Genomic DNA, 20,560 nt, shown 5'->3' on the forward strand with positions numbered 1-20,560 from the left:
CAGCCGCCCGAGTGGCCCTGGCAGTGCAACTTCTACTCTAACCTACTTCGCCATTTGCCCTGAGCAAGTGACCAGGAGCCCAGCTCCCACAGCCGCGTGGCCTGCTAGCCAGCAGCCACCAACCACGGGCCCCCTGCCTCCCATAGGATAACATTGGGCCTACACCCGGCTGCCCCTGTGCCGCTGAGGGTATAACAACTGTACTTACCTGACCCTGGGAGACCCCTGAGTCTCTGCCCAGAACCTTAACTCTGCCAGTCGAGTACTTACCCAAAAGCCGATAACTCACTTTTCTTCCATAGGGTAACATTGACTAGTTTCACTTGAAAATTCTGCTAAGTGTGGAGTTTCTAAACTTTAAAATATTCACCTAAAATCAACCGAGTAACAAAAACGAAATTACTCACCTGCTATTAGGAGAGATCCCAGTGCTGGATCTTGGTGCCCAGCACTGACCCTGAACAGTAAATTACAACCATACTTACCGCTAATTCAATTTTCTTCCATAGGAAACCATTGACTGTTTTTCTGTGAAATTTCTTCTAAGTGTCGATTTTTGCAAACTACAAATATTCTTTAAAAATCGTACCAACTGTGAAACCATAATTACTTACCTGTTTTAGATAGATGTCCCAGTACTGAGCCTAGGAGCCGAGCACTGGATTACAAAAGTAACAAGAACATACTTTACCTGCAACTTGAATTTCCTTCCATAGGATAACATTGCCTGGTTTTTGCTGAATAAGTTTGTGTCGATTTTGCAAACTTACAAATATTCGTTAAAAATCGCCTGTATAACCTAAACGCATTCTCTCAACTGCTTACAGGTGGTACACTAGTGCTGGATTCAGGATCCAACACTGAGCTAGAAAACGTAAAAATAACCCTCTTACCTGCTAAGTGAATTTCCTCCCGTAGGATAACATTGGTGATTTTATTAGAAAAAGTTTCTAAGTGTCATCTTTTAAAATACCAAAATATTGCTTAAAAATCACAACAGTAACTAAAACGTATTTACTCACCTGTTTCGAGGAACTGCCCCAGGACTGAATCTAGGATCCAGTCCTGGAGTTAGAAAAGTAATCCTAAAAGTAATCAATTGCATTTACTTAGAATTTCCCATTGAGCTCAATGTATAATTGTGTTTGAATTGTGTTGCCAATTGCAACAAACTGTAACTATTGCCTTCAAAAGACTATTGCCTATTGAAAAGTATTTAACTAAAGCATCTCATTCTGGGAAAGTATATTTTCATACCTATTGTTGGTTCTAAAATAAAACAACCATATATTTTTATATACAAACCATTGGCCTAGAGTTCAGTTCTTGAGTGTGTGAGACCATTTGCTGACTGAGTGTGTACAATAAATGCTTTACACTGTCCTCTGATACTGCCTTACTGCTCGACCAATCTACCACTTTAGAGAGTAAGGTTATATCTAACTTTATCCTCTGCCAAACCTCTGGGGACTGTGGACTCTGTACACACTGTACCTATTTGGGAACAGTATATACAGAGCCACTTTCTCACATATCGCTATTCACTTTCTTTATAATTTTCATTTCTCTACTTTGTCCCAACATATTAATGTTAGGTTTGGCGTTCATGATGTTTTATCACGCCAATTCTAGTCATTGAAACAAATAATGCGCAAGGGCCATTAGATCATTTTATAACGCCCTCCTGTGTGCGGGTTGGATGTATCAGTAGGAGTGGAACAACTTCTCAGTCAAAGCCTAACGCCTGCCCATGACAACATGACCTGCAATAATCCTTTGGGTGTTTAAATCCAAGATTAATTTCTCTTAAATTACTTTGGTAACACACTAAATTACTATGTTTAGGCTGCACCTGGAATACAAGCTTTGCATCCTACCTAACAAGATGCCCTGCAAATTCTTCCATGCATTTCTTTTTCCTGCCTCCTTATCTTTCCAGTCAAACCTCATTCTGTATCTTCTGTGACTGTGTGCTTCGAAGAGCCCCAGACTGACTTAGCATGTATTCGGCCATCGTGGACCAATGTTGAATGATCTTCCATTAAATTATACAGCAACTGAACACCAATCAACTTCATAATCAATATACTATGGCCAATATACTAACCTCTGTTTGTGCAAGGGTCAAAATTCCAAGTTTGATGGGATTTATAAGGTGCTTGCCATTTATTAAATTTAGGCAAGTCAAACCTGCCAAAAAGTAACAGTTGAAAACCATACTGTATTTACTGAGACGTGTATTTTGGTTCACTAAACACCAAAATCTGCATGTTATTTCCCAAAAACTGAGACAAGATATTATTTACAGCTCTCAATAAATTCCGAGCTTGAGGATATCTGATTGCATCGACAGCAATAAATAGCACCTTCAGTCCTATAAACTCTGAATCTGGGGCTAAAACATCCCACTTGAAAATGCCAGAACAATTGGCTTGTTGGTGCTTGATTGATAGTACTGTTCTTGGCCGATTGATAGTTCTGTTCTTGGCCCGGTCACTGGTAAATCAATGGCGCCCCAGGTGCTGGCTTTAGCGTGCTGTAATTGGAGCCACCGCACTGGGCGCCGAGTTCGGAGGGGTGCTGTATTTTGAAATATCTTCTGGGCTTGAAAGCAACTCCTGCAAAGTTCCATGTGTGCTCAACAATGTGCAGGCAATAATAAAAAAACATCAAGATAACTCTAGTGAGTAATGTATATGCTGGAGAAATCTGAGTTTTCTCTAACGGCAGTTTTGACTCATAAATTAGCACAAAGGGTTAATGTGCCTGCTGCAAAACGTGAAACGTGCTAGCAAAATTGTATTTGACCAGGATAGCTCAGTGAGTTGGTCAAACGGATTCTTTTCTCACTTTCAGTACATAAGTTACAATTCTTCTGGTAGCACAGTGAGCTATGGACTGCCATCAAAGAGCTGCATACAAACTGCAAGACATAGGTTTAGAACCTAATAGTTATTCCCGAGTCTTTTGTTATCCTAAGATTGCTAAAAAAGGCTGTTTGGTTAGAAAGAAATTCTTATTAGTAAAGCCAAACCAACCACTTTGTTACATTTTAAAACCGGAGTTTGTGCTTTACAAGGCCAAGCACTCTTAAAACGAAAAAGGCCTACAAGTATGGATGACGTGACTCTCTTCACCTTTTAGTTCTCATCGTATTATGTAACACTACACATTGATTTACACATTGTATTCATGATCTATGTGCGATGTGCAGTGCTCTGACACCTTACATTGTATGAGTAGCGCTATAAAACAAACTAAATGCAACTGGGAGAGGTGCTATGGAGAGATGAGGGGCACCGTTGCAGGGTGGCAGTGAGGAAATCCGAGGAGTAGGAGGTCATTTGGGGGGCGCAGACAAAGATTGTTGCACCGGGTGCCACCCAGCATTGGATTGGTAATGCGGGCACTCGGGCAACTTCCTTTCTTCAACTTCCCTATCTCCCAACCCCCCTCACTCTGCCAGATACCCGCTCCCTCCCAGCCATCTCACCTAGCTGACAGGACCTCTCCAACCCCCTCCCCTCTCTTCCTCTCAAACCTCCTTCATCCCTATGACTCCACACATTCCTCCCCTCTCCTTCCGCCCCACCGCCTCGCTCCTCTCCTATCTCCCCCTAATTATGTCCTTAATTCCTATCCTTCTTGCAACGCCAACAAAGACAACTCTCCTTCCACCTCTGGTGCACCAACGCCTGCTCTCATCCACCACCTTTCCCCACCTCTGAACCCTGTACCCCTACTCCCCTCCCGTGCCCTCACCTCTCCCTGCCTTCCACTGCCAAGTGCACCCCCTTCTGTTTCATCGAGCCACCCAACATGCCGTGCTCTGCCTTACTCTCTCTGGAAAATGAGATAGGATCTCTAATCACCTCCATCTCCCAACTTGAAGCTACCATTTCAGTTTTAAGCTCCAAGATTTTGACTTTTCCATACACCTCCATTCCTTTGGAAAACACTCACCCTCCCACGAGATGCACCTCGCCCCCACACCCCATAATAGCCAAGCATAACCTGTCGTATGCAAACTCACACCAGCCCTCGAACGCCACCCTTCTTCCACTTTCACTTCCAAGTAACCCTACTATCTACACTATTCCGACCATCTCCTTTGTCAGAACCACTCATCCACCTAAACCCTCCCGAGCACCCTCGTATAAGTACAATATCCCCATCACCCCTCATAGCCCAAGTGCCCCCGTCACCAAAACAGTTGCGACAGAGCTGCGCTGTATGCTCCTCAACTGCAACCCGTGTTGCTGAGAGGCCCTGGGAGACACGCAAAACCCCCCACTAGAGTGAAAGGCGGAACGAGGCGCAAGGACATCCAGCGTTCAGAGGGGTTGAGAAGCGAATAGAACTGCCTGGGGCGCAAGTTGTGTAAACACCCCAGAAGCTGAGAACTGCGGATCTGGGGGCTTTGACTCTTGCCTAAGCCTTATACACAGATAAGTGGCTCGCAAACCAGGCGCTGGTAAGCTGCGTTGCTGCCTGATTGCTGAACCTTAAGCAGGGAGGACAAAGGAGGTGAAATCGAAACCCACAAGACCACAACAGCGATGAACCCACCGTCACACATGCAGTAAGGGCATCACAGCAAGCCTCCATTACTGAACCCTCCTACCCAAGACCTCCTGACACCTGCAACCACACCAGTGACGCACGGATAAGAGCAGTAAGTGGGGACAGTGGCAGGGGCAGCAAGAGGTGTGCACCGCAGGCTTCCCACCAGCAGTGGCAACCACTGCTGCGTATCGGTCTACCCTCCACATGTTCACAGGTGACAGAGATGGCGTGCAAGGTAATTAATGTGCAGTAGGGAAGGAGCAACCACAAGTCTGGGGCTCTGAAGGGACAATAAGGGCAGATAAATCCTCTCCCAACGGGTGAACAGACGAAAGTTGTCCTCCTCTAGACTCTTAGGGTACTTGGGGGTAGTTTGGTCTGAGTCAGGAGTGAGATGCACTCCTTGCCCCATTTCTTCACAGCTGTGCAGCACTTAGTGCCAGCTGCAACGTTTAGATTTGCGCAAGTACGCACCCTGGTCTTTCGCTGCATTGGCAGCAGCCCCGACATTCTGGACACAGGGCATTTGAGCCTCTTTGAGATGGCCAGTTGACCAGGGGGACCGGACGGTTTGTAGGGCGCCAGGCCCTAATGTGTATTTGTGGTGCTAGGAAATGTTTTTCTTGTAGTTTGATTCTCGGACCCGGTTCTGGCTACCTCTAACTGTGTTTGTATGATTTTGAGGTTGTCTTGCATACTTTGGATTATGCTAGGGAGATTATGTTCCACCCTGTGCTTTATGCCCCTAATGTTGGAGATACTTAGGAGGTAAGTGTCTAATATTAGACTGTTTAGATTTTGGGCGTACAATGCATTTGGGGCCTATTGTGATCCTGTGCATTATGTGGTTTATGTCACAGGATGATGTTAAGTACAGTGACTTTCCTCTTACACCACTCCATCTTCTGTCTTATCTTGTTGAATCAGTCCTGTTCTGAAGTAACAACCTGTTCCTAATCGCTTCACTTTCCTGACTCCACAATAGCTCAGATCCCTTCACCCGACGTCTGGATTATGTGCCCCCTTCTTGTCCTCATACTTCTCCTCACCACCGCTTTCCTAGTAACACCCTTCCCATATCCCCACCACCCTCCTCCTCCACAATTTCCCAACATGGCCACCACTCAAATTAAGTCTGGAATTAATTGCTACAAAATCATTTACTCTTCTAACCTGACTAAAGCTGCAGCAAAACGTTTCAAGCATAACACCATTGAATGTTTCCCTGATTCCCTTTTTGTTGATCAGTTTTACAATGGTCGTCATGGAAGGCTCAAAAACGATCTCATTTTTTTCACGCACGACATACCCTCTTGGTCTACCAGCTTTTACAACTCCCTTAACGTCACCTCCTCCTCCTCTATCCCTCATGGGAAACAGCTAAAAATGTCCCCCTCTGCGGGTTTTATCGGCTCCCTCACTATCTCACTCTATAACAACGGTACAGTCATGATCCAAGCCAAAGACACCTGTCTCTCTCTCTTTGACCACCTCTTCCCTTCCCTACTCCCCTCCCCTGCGACCGGGCTATCCCTTGACTCTTCATCTAGCTCCACCAATTACTCCCTTTCTCCTCCCCTGACCCCCCCACTCTCCAATAGGCTGCACCCTTGGGAGGCACAGGTCAACCCTCTTCTCTCTTCTCTCCCCTCTGCCCTCCCCTCCCATTCTTCCCCCCTCACAGTATGCCCCCCTCTTCACTTCAGCCTTACCTCTAGCTAACACGCTCCTCGTCCATTCTGAGCCATCCCGGCACTCCATTCTCATCTCCTCCCCTTATCCCTACCGGCCACCCCCCTCCTTAGACCACCTCTCTTCCAGCCCTCTCCCCTAGTTAACGTTCCCCTTATTCCCTCCTCCTCTCTGCTTTTCCTCCCACTCCTCCCCTCACTATGTACCCCAATTTCCCCACAAATACATTCCATCTCTCTCCTTCCCCACACTCCTCCAGCAATGCTGTGCTACCCCCTTGCCCCCCCTGGTAACCCTTTCCCTCCCTCGGACCGAGCAGAACCACTTCCTTTCTTCAACTTCCCTATCTCCCAATCCCCCCACTCTGCCTGATCCCCGCTCCCTCACAGCCACCTCACCTAGCTGCCAGGACCTCTCCAACCCCCTCCCCTCTCTTCCTCCCAAACCTCCTTCATCCCTATGACTCCACACACTCCTCCCCTCTCCTTCCGCCTCACCACCCCACTCCACTCCTTCCGCCCCCTAATTGTGTCCTTAATTCCTATCCTTCTTGCAACGCCAACAACGACAACTCTCCCCTCACCCCTGGTGCACCAACTCCTGCTCTCATCCAAAACCTTTCCCCACCTCTGAACCCTATACCCCTACTCCCCTCCCGTTCCCCCACCTCTACCTGCCTTCCACCGCCAAGTGCACCCCCTCCTGTTTCCATCGAGCCACTCAACATGCCGTGCTCTGCCTTACTCTCTCTGGAAAATAAGCTAGGCTCTTTAATCACTTCCCTCTCCCAACTTAAAGCTACCATTTTAGTCTTAAGCTCCAAGATCTCGACTATTCCATACACCTCAATTCCTTTGGAATACACTCACCCTCCCACGAGATGCACCTTGCCCCCACACCCCATAGTAGCTAAGCCTAGCCTGTCGTCTGCAAATTCACACAAGCACTCGAACGCCACCCTTCTTCCATTTTCACTTCCCAGAAACCCTGTTATCTACACTATTCTGACCATCTCCTCTGTCAGAACCACTCATCCACCTAAACCCTCCCGAGCGCCCTCATATAAGTACAATATCCCCATCACCCCTCATAGCCAAAGTGCCCCGTTACCAAAACAGTCACGACAGAGCTGCGCTGTATGCTCCACAACTGCAGATCTGCAATAAAACACAAACTTGAAATCTCCGATACCATCAACTTGCACAATATTGACATGCTCTTCCTCACAGAGACCTGGTTCAATGATACCTCTCACTCTATGTTTGATCTCCTTGTACCCACAGGCTATTCTATACTTAGAAATGACAGAATTGACAAAGTTGGGGGAGGTGTTGCAGTCATCTTTAGAAACTCCCTTCAACTTAAGGCTCTTCCTAACAGCTCCTTCCACACTTTTGAATGCCTATCTCTTGAGCTTCAATTGCACCACCGCTCACCTCTCAGATTCTATGTTATCTACCACCCGTCTGGTAGCAGCCCTTCGTTTATGGAGGAACTAACGGACTGCATCAGCGACCAATACTCGCAAAGTGAGAATCAGATCTTCATGGGTGACTTCAATGTCCACTGGGGCTCGCCTCAAGACACCTATGCGAATTTGCTGGCCACCTTCCTCTCTGCAAACGATCTTATCCAACACTGCACTGAAACAACACACTCTGAGGGCTCAACCCTGGACCTTGTTATTTCTAAAGCAGGCTTGCTGACCATCGCTACCCCTATTCATGTAGATTGGTCTGACCACCTCCTCATCCCATTCTCACTTCACTTATCACACTCTATAACTCTTGGCCAGCCTAAGAGGGCTACTTCCTGGTTCCGTGACACTAAAAATATTGACCTCAGTACCCTCTGTGATTCTGCTTTGCTATCACTTCCAAGGCTAGACCCGGACCTAGATGTTAACAAACTCACCTCCCAATGCCTCACAGTCCTTGCAATCGAAATCAATAATGTCGCTCCTCTCCAAAGCAAAAACAAAAGGCCCACTCCCTCAGCACCTTGGTTCAACAAATCCCTCTATGAAGAAAGGAAGTCCCTAAGAGTCCTTGAGAAACAATGGAGACAAGCGCCCTCCACCGAAAATTTGGCCATGCTTCGTTCAGCAAGATCCAAGTACCACAAGCACATCTTCCTTGGAAAAGCGTTGCACTTCAAATCCCTCCTTGACTCAGCCAAAGATAGACCCAAAAAACTATTCGACCTCATCAAGAACCCAAACAGCTCTCCCCCAACCTCCAAATTGGAGGATTCCACAAAGAAAGCAGCGGAATTCGCTATATTCTTTGACGAAAAGGTGAAATCACTTGTAGATCAGGTCATTCATCCTACCCCTACAGAGGAGCGCAAATCCTTAACCTTTTGGCAAAACTTTGACCCCATCTCTGATGATGCCCTCCTTAAATGCATCCTCGATACAAAGCCCTCTAACCCTTCTCTTGACCTCAATCCTAGTGCCATTGCCATTGACTTCTATACCCATTCTCTTTCATATTGGACCACTCTGGTCAACCTCTCCCTCAGTCAAGGCTCCCTTCCTGTTTCCTTCAAAACTGGGCAGGTCACCCCTCTGCTTAAAAAACCCACCGCTGATGCGAATGACCCCATCAACTACCGTCCCATCACTAACCTACCCTTTCTTGCGAAAATCACAGAAAAATGTGTAGCGAAACAACTCTCTCGCCATATCAAGGACAATGATCTTCTGGACAATTTCCAGTCCGGCTTCATTCAAAACTGCAGCCCTGAAACAGCCCTGCTGCTAGTGATTGATGACGCACTGCAGATACTCGATTCAGGGGAGTCTTGTCTTCTAATTCTTCTTGACCTTTCTGCAGCCTTTGACACTGTCAATCACAACACTCTCCTTATCACTCTTCAACGGAGAATGGGCATGGAGGGCACGGTGCTCAAATGGTTTGCCTCCTTACTCTCTGATAGATCCCAAATGATCAAAATAGCGAACAGTCTTTCATCTCCTTTAGCGGTCGGTCAAGGTGTTCCTCAAGGCTCTATACTTGCACCCACATTGTTCAATCTCTTTTTAGAACCGTTGGGAAATCTCCTTAGTAAATCCGGAATCCACTATCATCTATATGCGGACGACACTCAAATCTACCTTAAGGTGGCCTCCACTCACGATCTCTCCTTCCTAAGCTCTACTCTCGACTCCATTCAAAACTGGATGTTAACTCATCAACTGATCCTGAATCCCTCCAAAACCGAATTCCTCCTCCTCTCCTCCTCACTTTCTCCTCCCCTAGTGCAATCATGGATGGATCAGATTAATCTACTGAACAATAAACCCATCATTGTCGAGAGCGCAAAATCCCTTGGTGTCATACTCGACAAAAAACTCAATCTACTCTCCCACATCGATTCCATTGCAAAGTCTGCTCGATACCAACTGCGCCTTCTTTGGGGGATTTGACGCTCCTTCCCGGAGCAGGACCTTAAAACCCTGGTCCAATCGCTGGTTCTCTCCAGATTGGACTACTGCAATTCTCTTCTTACTGGCCTCCCCAAATCCCACCTGTCCCCCCTGAAGTCTGTTCTCCATTCAGCAGCTCATTTCATATATGGAGCCAAAAGAAGCGACCACATCACACCCATTTTATTCACCCTCCGTTAGCTTCCCATCGAGGCAAGATCTATCTACAAGACTGCCTGTATCACCCACAAAGCCTTGCACTCCTCCTCCCCTCGCTACCTGGCGAATAAACTGAAACTCTCTGGAGGCTCCAGACCATCACGTAATGTAGAAAATATATTGCTTGAACCTCCCACTTTCAAGAAGGAAAGATCGATGGCCCAATCCTTTTCAGGCAACGCAGTGAGAATCTGGAACTCACTTCCGCCTCAGCTCCGGACCACCACCTGTTCCCAGGCCTTCAAAACTGACCTCAAAGCTCTCCTCCTTCAAAGACACTTCCAAATTTAATTCACGCCCTCTATTTTCTGAAGGAAGTCCTTCCATTATAGGAAACTCTGTTCTCCATGCCTATAGAAGTGCCTTCCCAGTGTGTTCTTATGTTTTGAGTGTCTGCCATTTAGTGCAGTATTATACCTCTACTTGTACTTTGTACTCTTTTGTAACATGCACACATGTCACCTTTCCTTTTGTAAAGTATCGTTTGCTACCTCTTGTATTTTGTTTGCTTTTGATACATGCACAATTGCCACCATTGACTCATGTAACGTAACATTTGTTTTAGTGTTTTGAGTGTCTGCCATTTATTGCAGTTTTTTACCTCTACGTGTACTTTGTATGCTCTTGTAACCTGCATACATGTCACTTTTTCCTTTTGTAACGTATCGTTTGCTACCTCTTGTATTCTGTTTGCTCTTGATACTTGCACAATTGTCACTTTTGCCTCATGTAATGTAACGTTTGCTTTTGTAACATGCTCACTTGTAATTTTTCTCCTCGTGTATCATTACTGTTCCTATTGTGAAGCGCTCTGACACCTTCGGGTAAAGTCGGCGCTATATAAAAATGCATTAAATAAAATAAACAAAAAATAAAATATCCGAATTCTAGCTGTGTGCTGCTTTTTTGAGCAGCATGGGGGGAAGGGGGCAATTTGGGCAGTTTCTGCGTTGTTCGATGCCACCAGCGGCCCAGTGGGTGCCTGAGTAGCCTTTCTGGAGGCAGAAGGGCGTCCATTACCTCCCTATTATCAACTGCAGAGGTGTCCATTTCTCTCGCTGGTCCGGCCCATTAATATATGCATATTGAGTGGGGGCAGGGGGCAAAAGTGGCCTCACTTCTTTTCAGATGTGTTTCACCAGTGTAAACTAATCCGTGCATTTTTTTTAACCCCCCTCTTCCTTTTTATAAAGTTTCGCCGAAGCAGTGTTTTGCGGAAAGGCAATATGCAAATGTATGCCACATTTTTTAGCGTGCCCGGGCCAATTTTTTATCCCAATCCAACCCTGGTGCCGCCATCACTAAAGACTGGGCTGGTCACACATACCTCCCATCCCAGACACTTATCCCTCGGTGCTTGCCCTCCCCCTACAATGCAGATGGGTTTTTTCGCTTTTATGCTCAACCATTTAAAATACCCCATAACAAAACATCTTTCCTATTCGACCAATAAAATCGCACAGCCAACAGCAGCTAGTGCAATTTACGTTTCTTGTCTGTCTTTTTTTGATTACAAATGAACTCTCTTTTAGATATCATGTTTCGTTTAGGAGAGAAATGTACTGAAATTACTGACCACCGTGAGGTCCAACATGTTTAAGGAACACTAGCACCGAACTGTACACCTCAAGGCAAGCAACGCTGTCGCCTTTCTGCTCGCAAATAGAACAGATTTACAATCCAGGACTCATTTTCCAGCCTGTGGCATAATAGGCAAAAACTCCGGCATTTTATTTATTTATAAGTTGTATATCTAAAGCGTGTGCCGGGCCACAGGGTCTGCACTCTGTAATTAATTGTGTATTAAAGTGCGACGTTTGATGGTTAAAGAAATAAAGCCGGACGTTGTTACATGTGAGTATTTCTCAGCCCCCATCTATCAGGCGCGTGTTATCAGCCATCATGTTATTTGTATCTCTGTATCAGATGGAATTGCCTCTATTAATTATTTAGGAAGGCAAAACTTGCCAGACTTTGCAGCCTCTCTTTGTCCTCTGTCATCAATAATGTGTCAGGAAGGAGCACAATAAAACACTTACCTTATCCTGTACCTGTCAGGGGCCCTTCCGTGATACCGCTGAAGTATTGCACCAGCGCTACAAGCCTCTGGAGCCAACCTTGCGGGTGGCAACATCCATCAATTGTCTGGAGGAGGCCAGAGAGGAGCTCAGGAGAGAGGAGTGGCAGAGGCGGATACAAGACAAAGAGTAAGTCGCTGGACTTTCAGCATCAGGTTTTCTGTGGTATTTTGTGCATTTGAAAGTATGTTCTTTGTTCTACATTATTCATATCACACAGAATTAAAGTGAGAAAACAGAATCCTTGCTTTGTTTGAGGAAGTAAATGTCAATCAACCAATCAATCTGTCGATTTGTACAGCGCTGCTAATCAGCCGTGAGGGTATGCAGGTGCTTGGAGTGTGTGGAAGGCTCCGTCGAAAAGCCAGGTCTTGAGTGCTTTCCTGAACTCCGGTAGAGACGGCAGGGCTGGACTGGTGGGGGCTGGTTTTGGGCCCCTGGGGGCCGTTTTTGCAGCATAGCTGCAAAATTGGCCCTGTAACAAAATCTGCCGAAAACCGGCCCTGGCAAAGAGCTCGGCGGCACCCCCAAGCCCTTTGGGTGGGCCGGCCGAGCACTTTGCCAGGGCCGGTTTTGGTTCCCAGTCCGGCCCTGAGAGACGGGGTGGTGCGGAGCTGCCGTGGGAGGCCGTTCCATGTCTTTGCTGTGAGGTAGGAGAAGGAGCGGCCTCCGCTGGTGCGTCTATAGATGCAGGGGGTGTAGGCCGTCCTTAGGGAGGCAGAGCGGAGTTGTCTGGCAGGTTGGTGGAAATTCCGGCAGGGATTGATGGAGCCTGGCCCCTGGTTGTGGAGGGCTTTGTGTCCGTATGTCAGTAGCTTCAATTGGCATCTCTTCTTCACAGGGAGCCAGTGGAGTTCCTTGAGGCAGGGAGAGATGTGAGTTTGATGTGGAAGGGCGAAAATGAGTCTGGCTGCGGTTTTCTGGATGGCCTGTAGTCTGCTGAGGAGGTGTGTGGAGATACCGTGGTAGAGGGCATTGCCGTAGTTAAGTCTGCTTGTGAGCAGGGCTTGAGTTTAGGCATGTCTGATGTTGGTGGGAAGCCACTTGACGATCTTCCGAAGTACGCAGAGGGTGCAGGCTGAGGAGACTGTGCCGACCTGGGCTCTCATAGTCCGCTTACTGTCGAATGATGCCAAGGTTCCTTGCTTGATCGGATGGGGAGGGTGCAGGTCCTAGTTCTGTAGGCCACCAGGAGTCGTTCCAAGCGGTGGAGTTTTGGATGAAGATCAGGATTTCTGATTTGTTGGTGTTAAGCTTTAGGCAGTTCTCCCTCATCCAGTCGGCAACAGTTGTCATACAGCTGTGGAATCTAGCTCTGGCGGTGGTGGGGTCCTTGGAGAGGGAGAGGATAAGTTGCGTTTCGTCTGAATATGAGATGATGTTGAGACCATGTAGGTGTTGAAGAGGGTAGGGCTGAGGGATTAACCTTTATTACCTTTTGTATTGTATACAAACTAGTTTCATACATTTTCTTTAATGATACCTTGATGCTCAGATGACACTTTGTCACATAGGCCTCAGGGCACTGGAATATCAGGTATTAATGTTACTATTGAAATACTGTTTTTTAAGGCTCGGTGCTCTTTTCATCATAAACAATGGCTTCTAGTCAGGCCTGTCAACGACTGGCTTGTTTGGGTCAGCCCCCTCCAGCTATTGCTCTTTTGATTTGTGTTTCACATTTTGGAACAGACCATGGCATTTTGCCGATGTTTATGATTTGCATCTGTGATTGGTAAGAAGGAATGTCTCCAGCAATCATCACAGAACCAATAAATCACCCCTCTTGGCAGCAGGGAGCTGTTGTGTGCCATATGGTGTTGAGTCTGGAGACAGCCGTGCAAGCCCCACACACAGGCACTGCAGCAGCTATGGTGCTCAGTACTAGACCTGCATTTGAGGCACTGTTCTACACTAGCGCTATGTTGTATGTTCGTTTACCATTGGCTATGACAAAATATTACCAACCGCACTCTCCCGGCACCACCCATCCATATTTTGGAGGAGGCAGCTGGGTAAGGGCAGCTGTTCTAAGTCTGCCCTTCAGTAATCATCCCAGGCCAGCTGGCACTGTGAGTTGGCTGTAAGATGCTGTAAGTGTCACTGTTTGGCTAGCCCTGGGATTATACTGGACTGGACCCACAGCCAGGCCTTAATCTCATCAGCCAGTCTTGTAAGTCATATGGTGGCAGAAGGCTCAATTAAGTGCTAACTTCATGAGTCCAAAGCACGTGCACGGTCTGTCACCTCACGGAATATATTTAGACTCAAAAACAGGGCAGATGAATGATCATTGCAGCCGCAGGGCATTGTGTGCCCCACAAAATCAGTGAGACACAGCAGCATTTCTAAAATCATGTGTTTGCATCAAGGCCCCTCAGGCAAATACATTAATTTAAAAGTGCCAGTGCCCCAGTGCACAGTTACGGATGTGGCTCAGCATCAGTGCTGGGGTTGCAATGCTGCGCTATGTGCTGGTAGCAGACTAATGGCCATATTTAGAGTTGAGCAGATATGGGACATCTATCAAAACGTATTTGTACATCCTTCTGCAAATATTTCCAAGTCATCCTCTAAAAAAAGAACTCTGGCAAGAGCAATAAATCTGGACTCTAACTGAAAGTACCTTTTCATTGATTGGGTAGTTTGTGTGTGTTTGCGTGTGTGTGTTAATGTCTATGGGTGAGTACTTGAATGCAAGAATGAGTCAGTGGAAGGATGAATAGATTCATGATTCTGAGATTGTGATCAAGTTCATGAATGATAAGTGATTGGCTACAAAGGTAGGCCGGAAAAGTGAACATTGTCAGAACTTGGTTTATTCTTTGGGGTGGATTGGTGTCCACCACAAGTAATAAAATCATCATCTTGTTAGGTCTGGTCAACAGTTTCAGTTATTTTAACCCACACTCCAACCCTGGTAACTATGAAACAGAGCAGACAGGCTTACTTCAGAGAAAATGTGTAAATCATTTAAAAGTAGAAAAGCAGTTAACATGTCAAAACCACAGCAAAACAATTAATTCACTCCAATTTATAAAAAGAGAGAAACATTTAATAAGCAAAACAATAGCAAAACAACAAGAATCTATTAAGAGGAACCAGAGATATATTTTTAAAAAGATTTAAGAGGAGAAAGAACTAATAAAAAGTAGAGCGCCAATAATAGTCAATGGTCGCAGTAGACCGGTACCACATTACAAATTCAGGCCAACTGAAATGAAGCCAGGGTCAGATACACCAGGTGGATTTGTCCCAGTGAAAATCCGGAAGCCAAAAAGTTCAAAAAATATTTTAAGTTACACTGGTCTGAAGGAAAAGTTTTCAAAAGTTTCAAAACTTTGTACTGGTGCTCAACCAACCACAGGAGTATACTTCTAAGGCCCTCAGGGCCCTAGGGGAGGCACTTAGAGACTCATAGGGTGACAGGCTGAGGCCAACAGTAGGGTCCAATCCCTGTCCAGTTGATTCTGGTCAGCTGAGTACTTTAGGGAAGAGACCTCTTGCAGCTTGATGTGCTCCTGTAGCCACACAGGAGGCCAGCCATCTGACCCTGGGAGTACACTTCTTTGCCCAGGGTACAAGTGGGAGCACCACCTGCCCTTCTGGTCTTCTCACATGTCTCATACAACAGTTGAAGTCATACTTCTGTTCTTCCACAGGTTCAGAAAGTATTCTGAGGATAGCACCTGGAGGTACTACAATTATGGTAGTCATCAGCTAGTGAGCAGGGATGACTCCTCGGCACTCCTTAAACAATGGGTTAAAAAGTCCCAGGAGCACACTGCCCATTTTCAGTAGTTCCTGTTTGCTTTACTGTAAACACATCCAAAATGCCATGTATCAGAGCATTTTTAAGATGGCAAAAGTTTTAAGCCACACTAAACTGGGCTCTGAGAGCTAGGTTTGTTTGTGGGAGTTTCATAGGGAAATCATTAGTGTATTCCCAAATCTAATACTAAAATCCAATTTTGAAGTAGGCCCTGTAACCTTAGCAAACCAAGGACAGAAGTCAGATAGGACAAAAGGAGGGCCCATCAGCACTAGACCTGGGATACACGAGAATTGTAATGGAAATTAGCCTCAGGAACTTCAGCCAGGAAAAGCGTAACTTTTTGAAAGTTATTTTTCCCTAATATTTAATAAATACCTGATTTCACCATTGGAATGGATTTTTAATAACTATTAAAATGGTTTGTTTCATTTTTTTTTAGCTGGTTTTATTCTTGAGATACAGTAGTAGTATTTTAATCAGTAACTGTTTTCGTCTTGGGACATCTAGGCCGGCACAGTGAAAATAGCTTTTAGGGCCTTTTCACTGTAATTACATGGTAACAATATATCAACATATAACAACATCCGGGCCGAGCAGGACTGAACCAGGTCTACTGCGGGAGTGTGCGAGCATGGAAATACTATAGCTCACTACCCCCCTCTCGGACCCATGATGTTAGTCGTACATTGCATACGAAATTTAATAGCCCAGGAATAGCAAGGAGGCTTATCGGTAGAACCGTACGTTTTACCACTTCCATTCCACTGGTTAGGGTGCGCCTTAGCGTGCGCATACCGCCGTAAAATTCCATCTGGTCCTGAAGAATGCTTAGCTAATTTGGCATGATAAGCTGAAACATGTCGACCACTCCTTTTTCACTGACCTAATTCGGACGAACTTTGGTTATCCTAACCAACCAGTTCTAGTCCGTTTCACCAGTTTTTAATGGTTTTTGATTTGCCTCGATTAAAATTGTTATTGGTTAAAACCTCTAACCTTTTAAAATTCACACCCACCTTTCCATCAAAAACCAGCTCTGCTGTAATTCAGGCGTCGCAGCACACCAGGGAGGCATTCGGCCTCCTTGGTGGGAACCCGATGATGAAGCATGTCACCAGGTTGGTGAGTGAGGGTTCTTTTAACAAATCCTTTTGGTTTTTGCCCACGCTGTTGTTCTTTCTCCTTATTCACTCTTTTGTTGTTTACCAAAGTTTACCAGGGGGAACAAGAGTGATTTCTTCCCTCTCCCTCTTTTTGTTGTTGTAACAATATATTTCTACCTGTCACACTTAAATACTATGCCTCCATTATTGTGGGCTACACGGCCTACATATGGGTGAATTACTAATATTTAAAAGGGAGGGTTTTTCCTGTCAAAAAGGTCTATTTACACAGGTCACACTGTAGCTTTAAACTGCAGCAGCCAGGCTACAATAGTAGGCCTGAAGCCATGTTTTCCTTGCCACACTAGTGCATGCCACAATAGGTGCTGTAGTCCACAGGTGACATTTGACTTTCCGTGGCATGGGCACAGTTTCTACACTAAATACTATGGCCTTATAAGAGAATTAAATACTCAAATCAGGGATAATTCAATTTGTACACATCTTAGGGGTCAGAGCACATACACTGGGCACTGGAGAGCAATGCTAAGGCTAAAAACCAGAAATGAGATTCAGCAAAAATGTGTGTGACCACCTAAAAAGGACTTCTTCTCACAAATGTAATGAAGAGGGATGTTCACTTATCAATCAATAAATAGTTTAGTTCAATTTGGTAAAAACACAGAATCAGCTACAATACAAAATTAAGCCCAATACAGATGACTAATGAAAAGGGCGAACAAATTAAATTGCGCATGCTGCAACGCATTTAGCGTTAGAGCGCGCGCAATTTAATTTGTTTTATTTATTTATTTCTTTACCTTCACCGCCCCGCAGCACTCCCTCCAGGAGCTGTTACTGCCAGGTTATAAAAGCAGACAAAAAGCTAAGCTACTATCTTATGGCTCTAGTTCCTTTTGAATGCAGCTGGAGGTCTCAGGTTCCTTAAAGATAGCTGTAAGTCCAGCCATGCCTATTGATTATCTGTTAGAGAATGATCTGGAGCACACCACCTCGAAAGAGGTGGATCTCAGATCCCACCTGGAGATGTTGGGACTGCCTTAGTGGGTGCGCCTGACACGGTCGAATGCATCTCTTTCTCAGGAGTCAAAAGGGCATGGAGGCTAAAATAATTGTCTAAGTGCATGCCATAGAGAGGAAGGGCAGGGGATATGGGAACCCACCTTTGAGATTACCAAGGCTGGAGGCTGCTCCTATGGGTGATGCCCCTGAACTTCCAAGGGAAGACATTGCTGCCCTGTGAAACCTACCTGAGTTGTCTGGGTGGCAAACTGAAGGGTGGCTGTCCCAGGCAGAGTTCTGCAAAGCACAGAGGGAGTGCCCTATTCTTGAGAGCATATGGTAGCAGGCTGAGACCCAGCAGCTGGCGACACCTTTGGTGATCGCCTTATCTATTGGGAGAATGTTTTTCTGTATAGTGAGCCTAAGGTCCATGAACCTGAAGCAGCACATATGTTGTGGTCCCACAGTGCTACAGGGTGACCGATTGGTCACCCACATTTATATGCCCCAGATAAGAATGCAGTCTGATGCCTTCTGCATATCCTGTGTAACCTGCCAGGCCAATAGGAAGTCATGGGCAAAGTGCAAGGCGTGGTGGACAATTGCCACACAGTATCCCAAGGACATTTCTCTAAGGATGGTGACTGTACTCACAATGGCCAGGGTACTGATGGGGATATTTAACCACATGGGTTTCCCCAAGGAAATTGTGTGTGACCAGGGCATCAACTGCATATGAGACTACATGAAGTCCATGTGGGATGAGTGTCGAGTAACCTATAACTTCTCGCCACCATACCACCCCCAGACCAATGGGGTTGTTCGGTGATTCAACAAGACTCTGAAGGGCATGATTATGGGCCTATCAGAACCCATGAGGCGTAAGTGGGATGTCCGCTAGCAATGCCTTCTCTTTATATACAAGAACATGTCTCAGAAGGTAGTGGGGTTCAGTCTCTTTGAACTTTTGGTTAGCCACCTTGTGAGTGGACCTTTCAGAAGACTGAGAGGAGAGGTGGGAGCAACCTCCTAAGAACCCGCCTCAGGATGTAGGCCCTCCAGTCTTAGATGAAGCATTGTTGAAAACAGGCCACTGAGAACCTGTAGGTGGTGGAGTGAGCTAAAGAATGATGATGGATTAAACCCAGGTCAGTTGACTGGGGGTGAGTGTTTGATTTGCTCAAACGCTCCGTCCATCATCCCCTTTGGTATCACTTTGTGCGCCCTAAGTTGGCAGGGTATGCCCAGACGTGAGTCCCTTGCTCACTTTGCCACTGGATTCAAGATTGCCTGGCTGATCAGGGGTATGAACCTGAAACCGGTCCCAGGATGCTTGTTTCCAGTCCAGGGAAGACATGGCTTGGCAGTTCGGGCTGGATTGTTCCCTTGATGCACAGGGTCAGACTGATTTGCATATGGCCATGTCTGAACTGGGGTGGTGGAGTGAGCTAAAGAATGATGATGAATTAAACCCAGATTAGTTGACTGGGGGTGAGTGTTTGATTTGCTCAAACGCTCCGTCCATCATCCCCTTTGGTGTCACTGAGAACCTGTAGGCCAGCCACAAAAGTTATGGAACACTGGTACAACCAGAAGGCCGCTCTGGTGGAGTATCTGCAGGGCCAGAAAGTGCGGGTGATGTAGCCTGTTGAGACCCAGGCCTTAAAGGACTGATGGACCAGGCCCTATGAGGTCAAGGAGTAGAAAGCTGCAGTCACATATCTGGTAGACTTTGAGATATCGAAGAATCCCTTAAGGTTCCTACATGGGAGTAAAGCCCAACATTGAGAGGTCCGAAGTAACTATGCTCTTGGTGACAAATGATGGTGAGGAGGAGGAGGCGAATGAGCCCCTCCCCGACCTCCTGTCTACCAAGTAGCAAAATGGGTTAGTGGAAGAAGTTGTCCTCTCTCCTGTCCTCACCACAGAGCAATAGAGGGACTGTTGTCACTTGTAGGGGCAGTTCACTTTCTTTTTTCTCTCACCCCAGGGCTCACCAATTAATATACCCGGGACATAGACATGGGGGACAGTATGCCTGTCAAAAACAAAATGTACAGGCTGTCTGACAAGGTGACAGTCACTATTAAGAGTGAGGTGTCCAAGGTTCTGGATTTGGGGTGATTGAGCCCTCCTGTAGTCCCTAGTCCTGTCCAGTGGTGATGTACCCAAGTCTGCATCACTTGGCACCACTCGAGAACTGTGGTTCTGTGTGGATTACAGGGGTCACAATTCAATCACCAACGCTGATGCTCACCCCATCTCCTGGGCTGGTGAGATCATTGATCAGTTGGGAGCTTCCAAGTTCCTTAGAATGTTTGATCTGACATGAATGTACTGCCAGATTGCTTTACCCAAGGGGGCCAAAAAGAGGTCAACACTTTCCACCCAAGAGAACCACTTTCAATTGGCTTACAGAAAGCCCCTGCCACCTTCCGTGGGCTGGTCAGCAAGGTCATGGCTGGGTTTGAGTCGTCAGTTCTTCCTATCTAGACAACATTTCTATCTTCAGCTGGAGCTGGGGTGAACACCTACTCCACCTTCAGGCCGTGCTTCAAGCCCTGCAAAGGTCAGGTCTAACTAGCAAGGCCAGTATGTGGCAGATAGGGCATAGCTCAGTTGTGTACCGGGGCCACCTAGTTGGTGGGGGCAAGGTGCAGTACCTCCAGCCAAA

At 46.3% G+C, this 20,560-nt stretch overlaps 1 protein-coding gene across 1 annotated transcript in view; it reads left to right on the forward strand.

Annotated features, from left to right (window-relative positions):
- The window catches only part of SPATA17 (spermatogenesis associated 17), an 886,586-nt gene that overhangs the window by 581,177 nt on the left and 284,849 nt on the right, over window positions 1-20,560 (forward strand). Inside the window, exon 8 of the mRNA XM_085609390.1 lies at window positions 11,966-12,114. Coding sequence (XP_085465516.1) covers window positions 11,966-12,114 — 149 coding nt within the window. The remainder of the gene's footprint in view (window positions 1-11,965; window positions 12,115-20,560) is intronic.

The sequence above is a fragment of the Triturus cristatus genome, chromosome 6 (assembly GCF_964204655.1).
Source record: "Triturus cristatus chromosome 6, aTriCri1.1, whole genome shotgun sequence".
In the NCBI taxonomy this organism is placed as follows: Eukaryota; Metazoa; Chordata; class Amphibia; order Caudata; family Salamandridae; genus Triturus; species Triturus cristatus.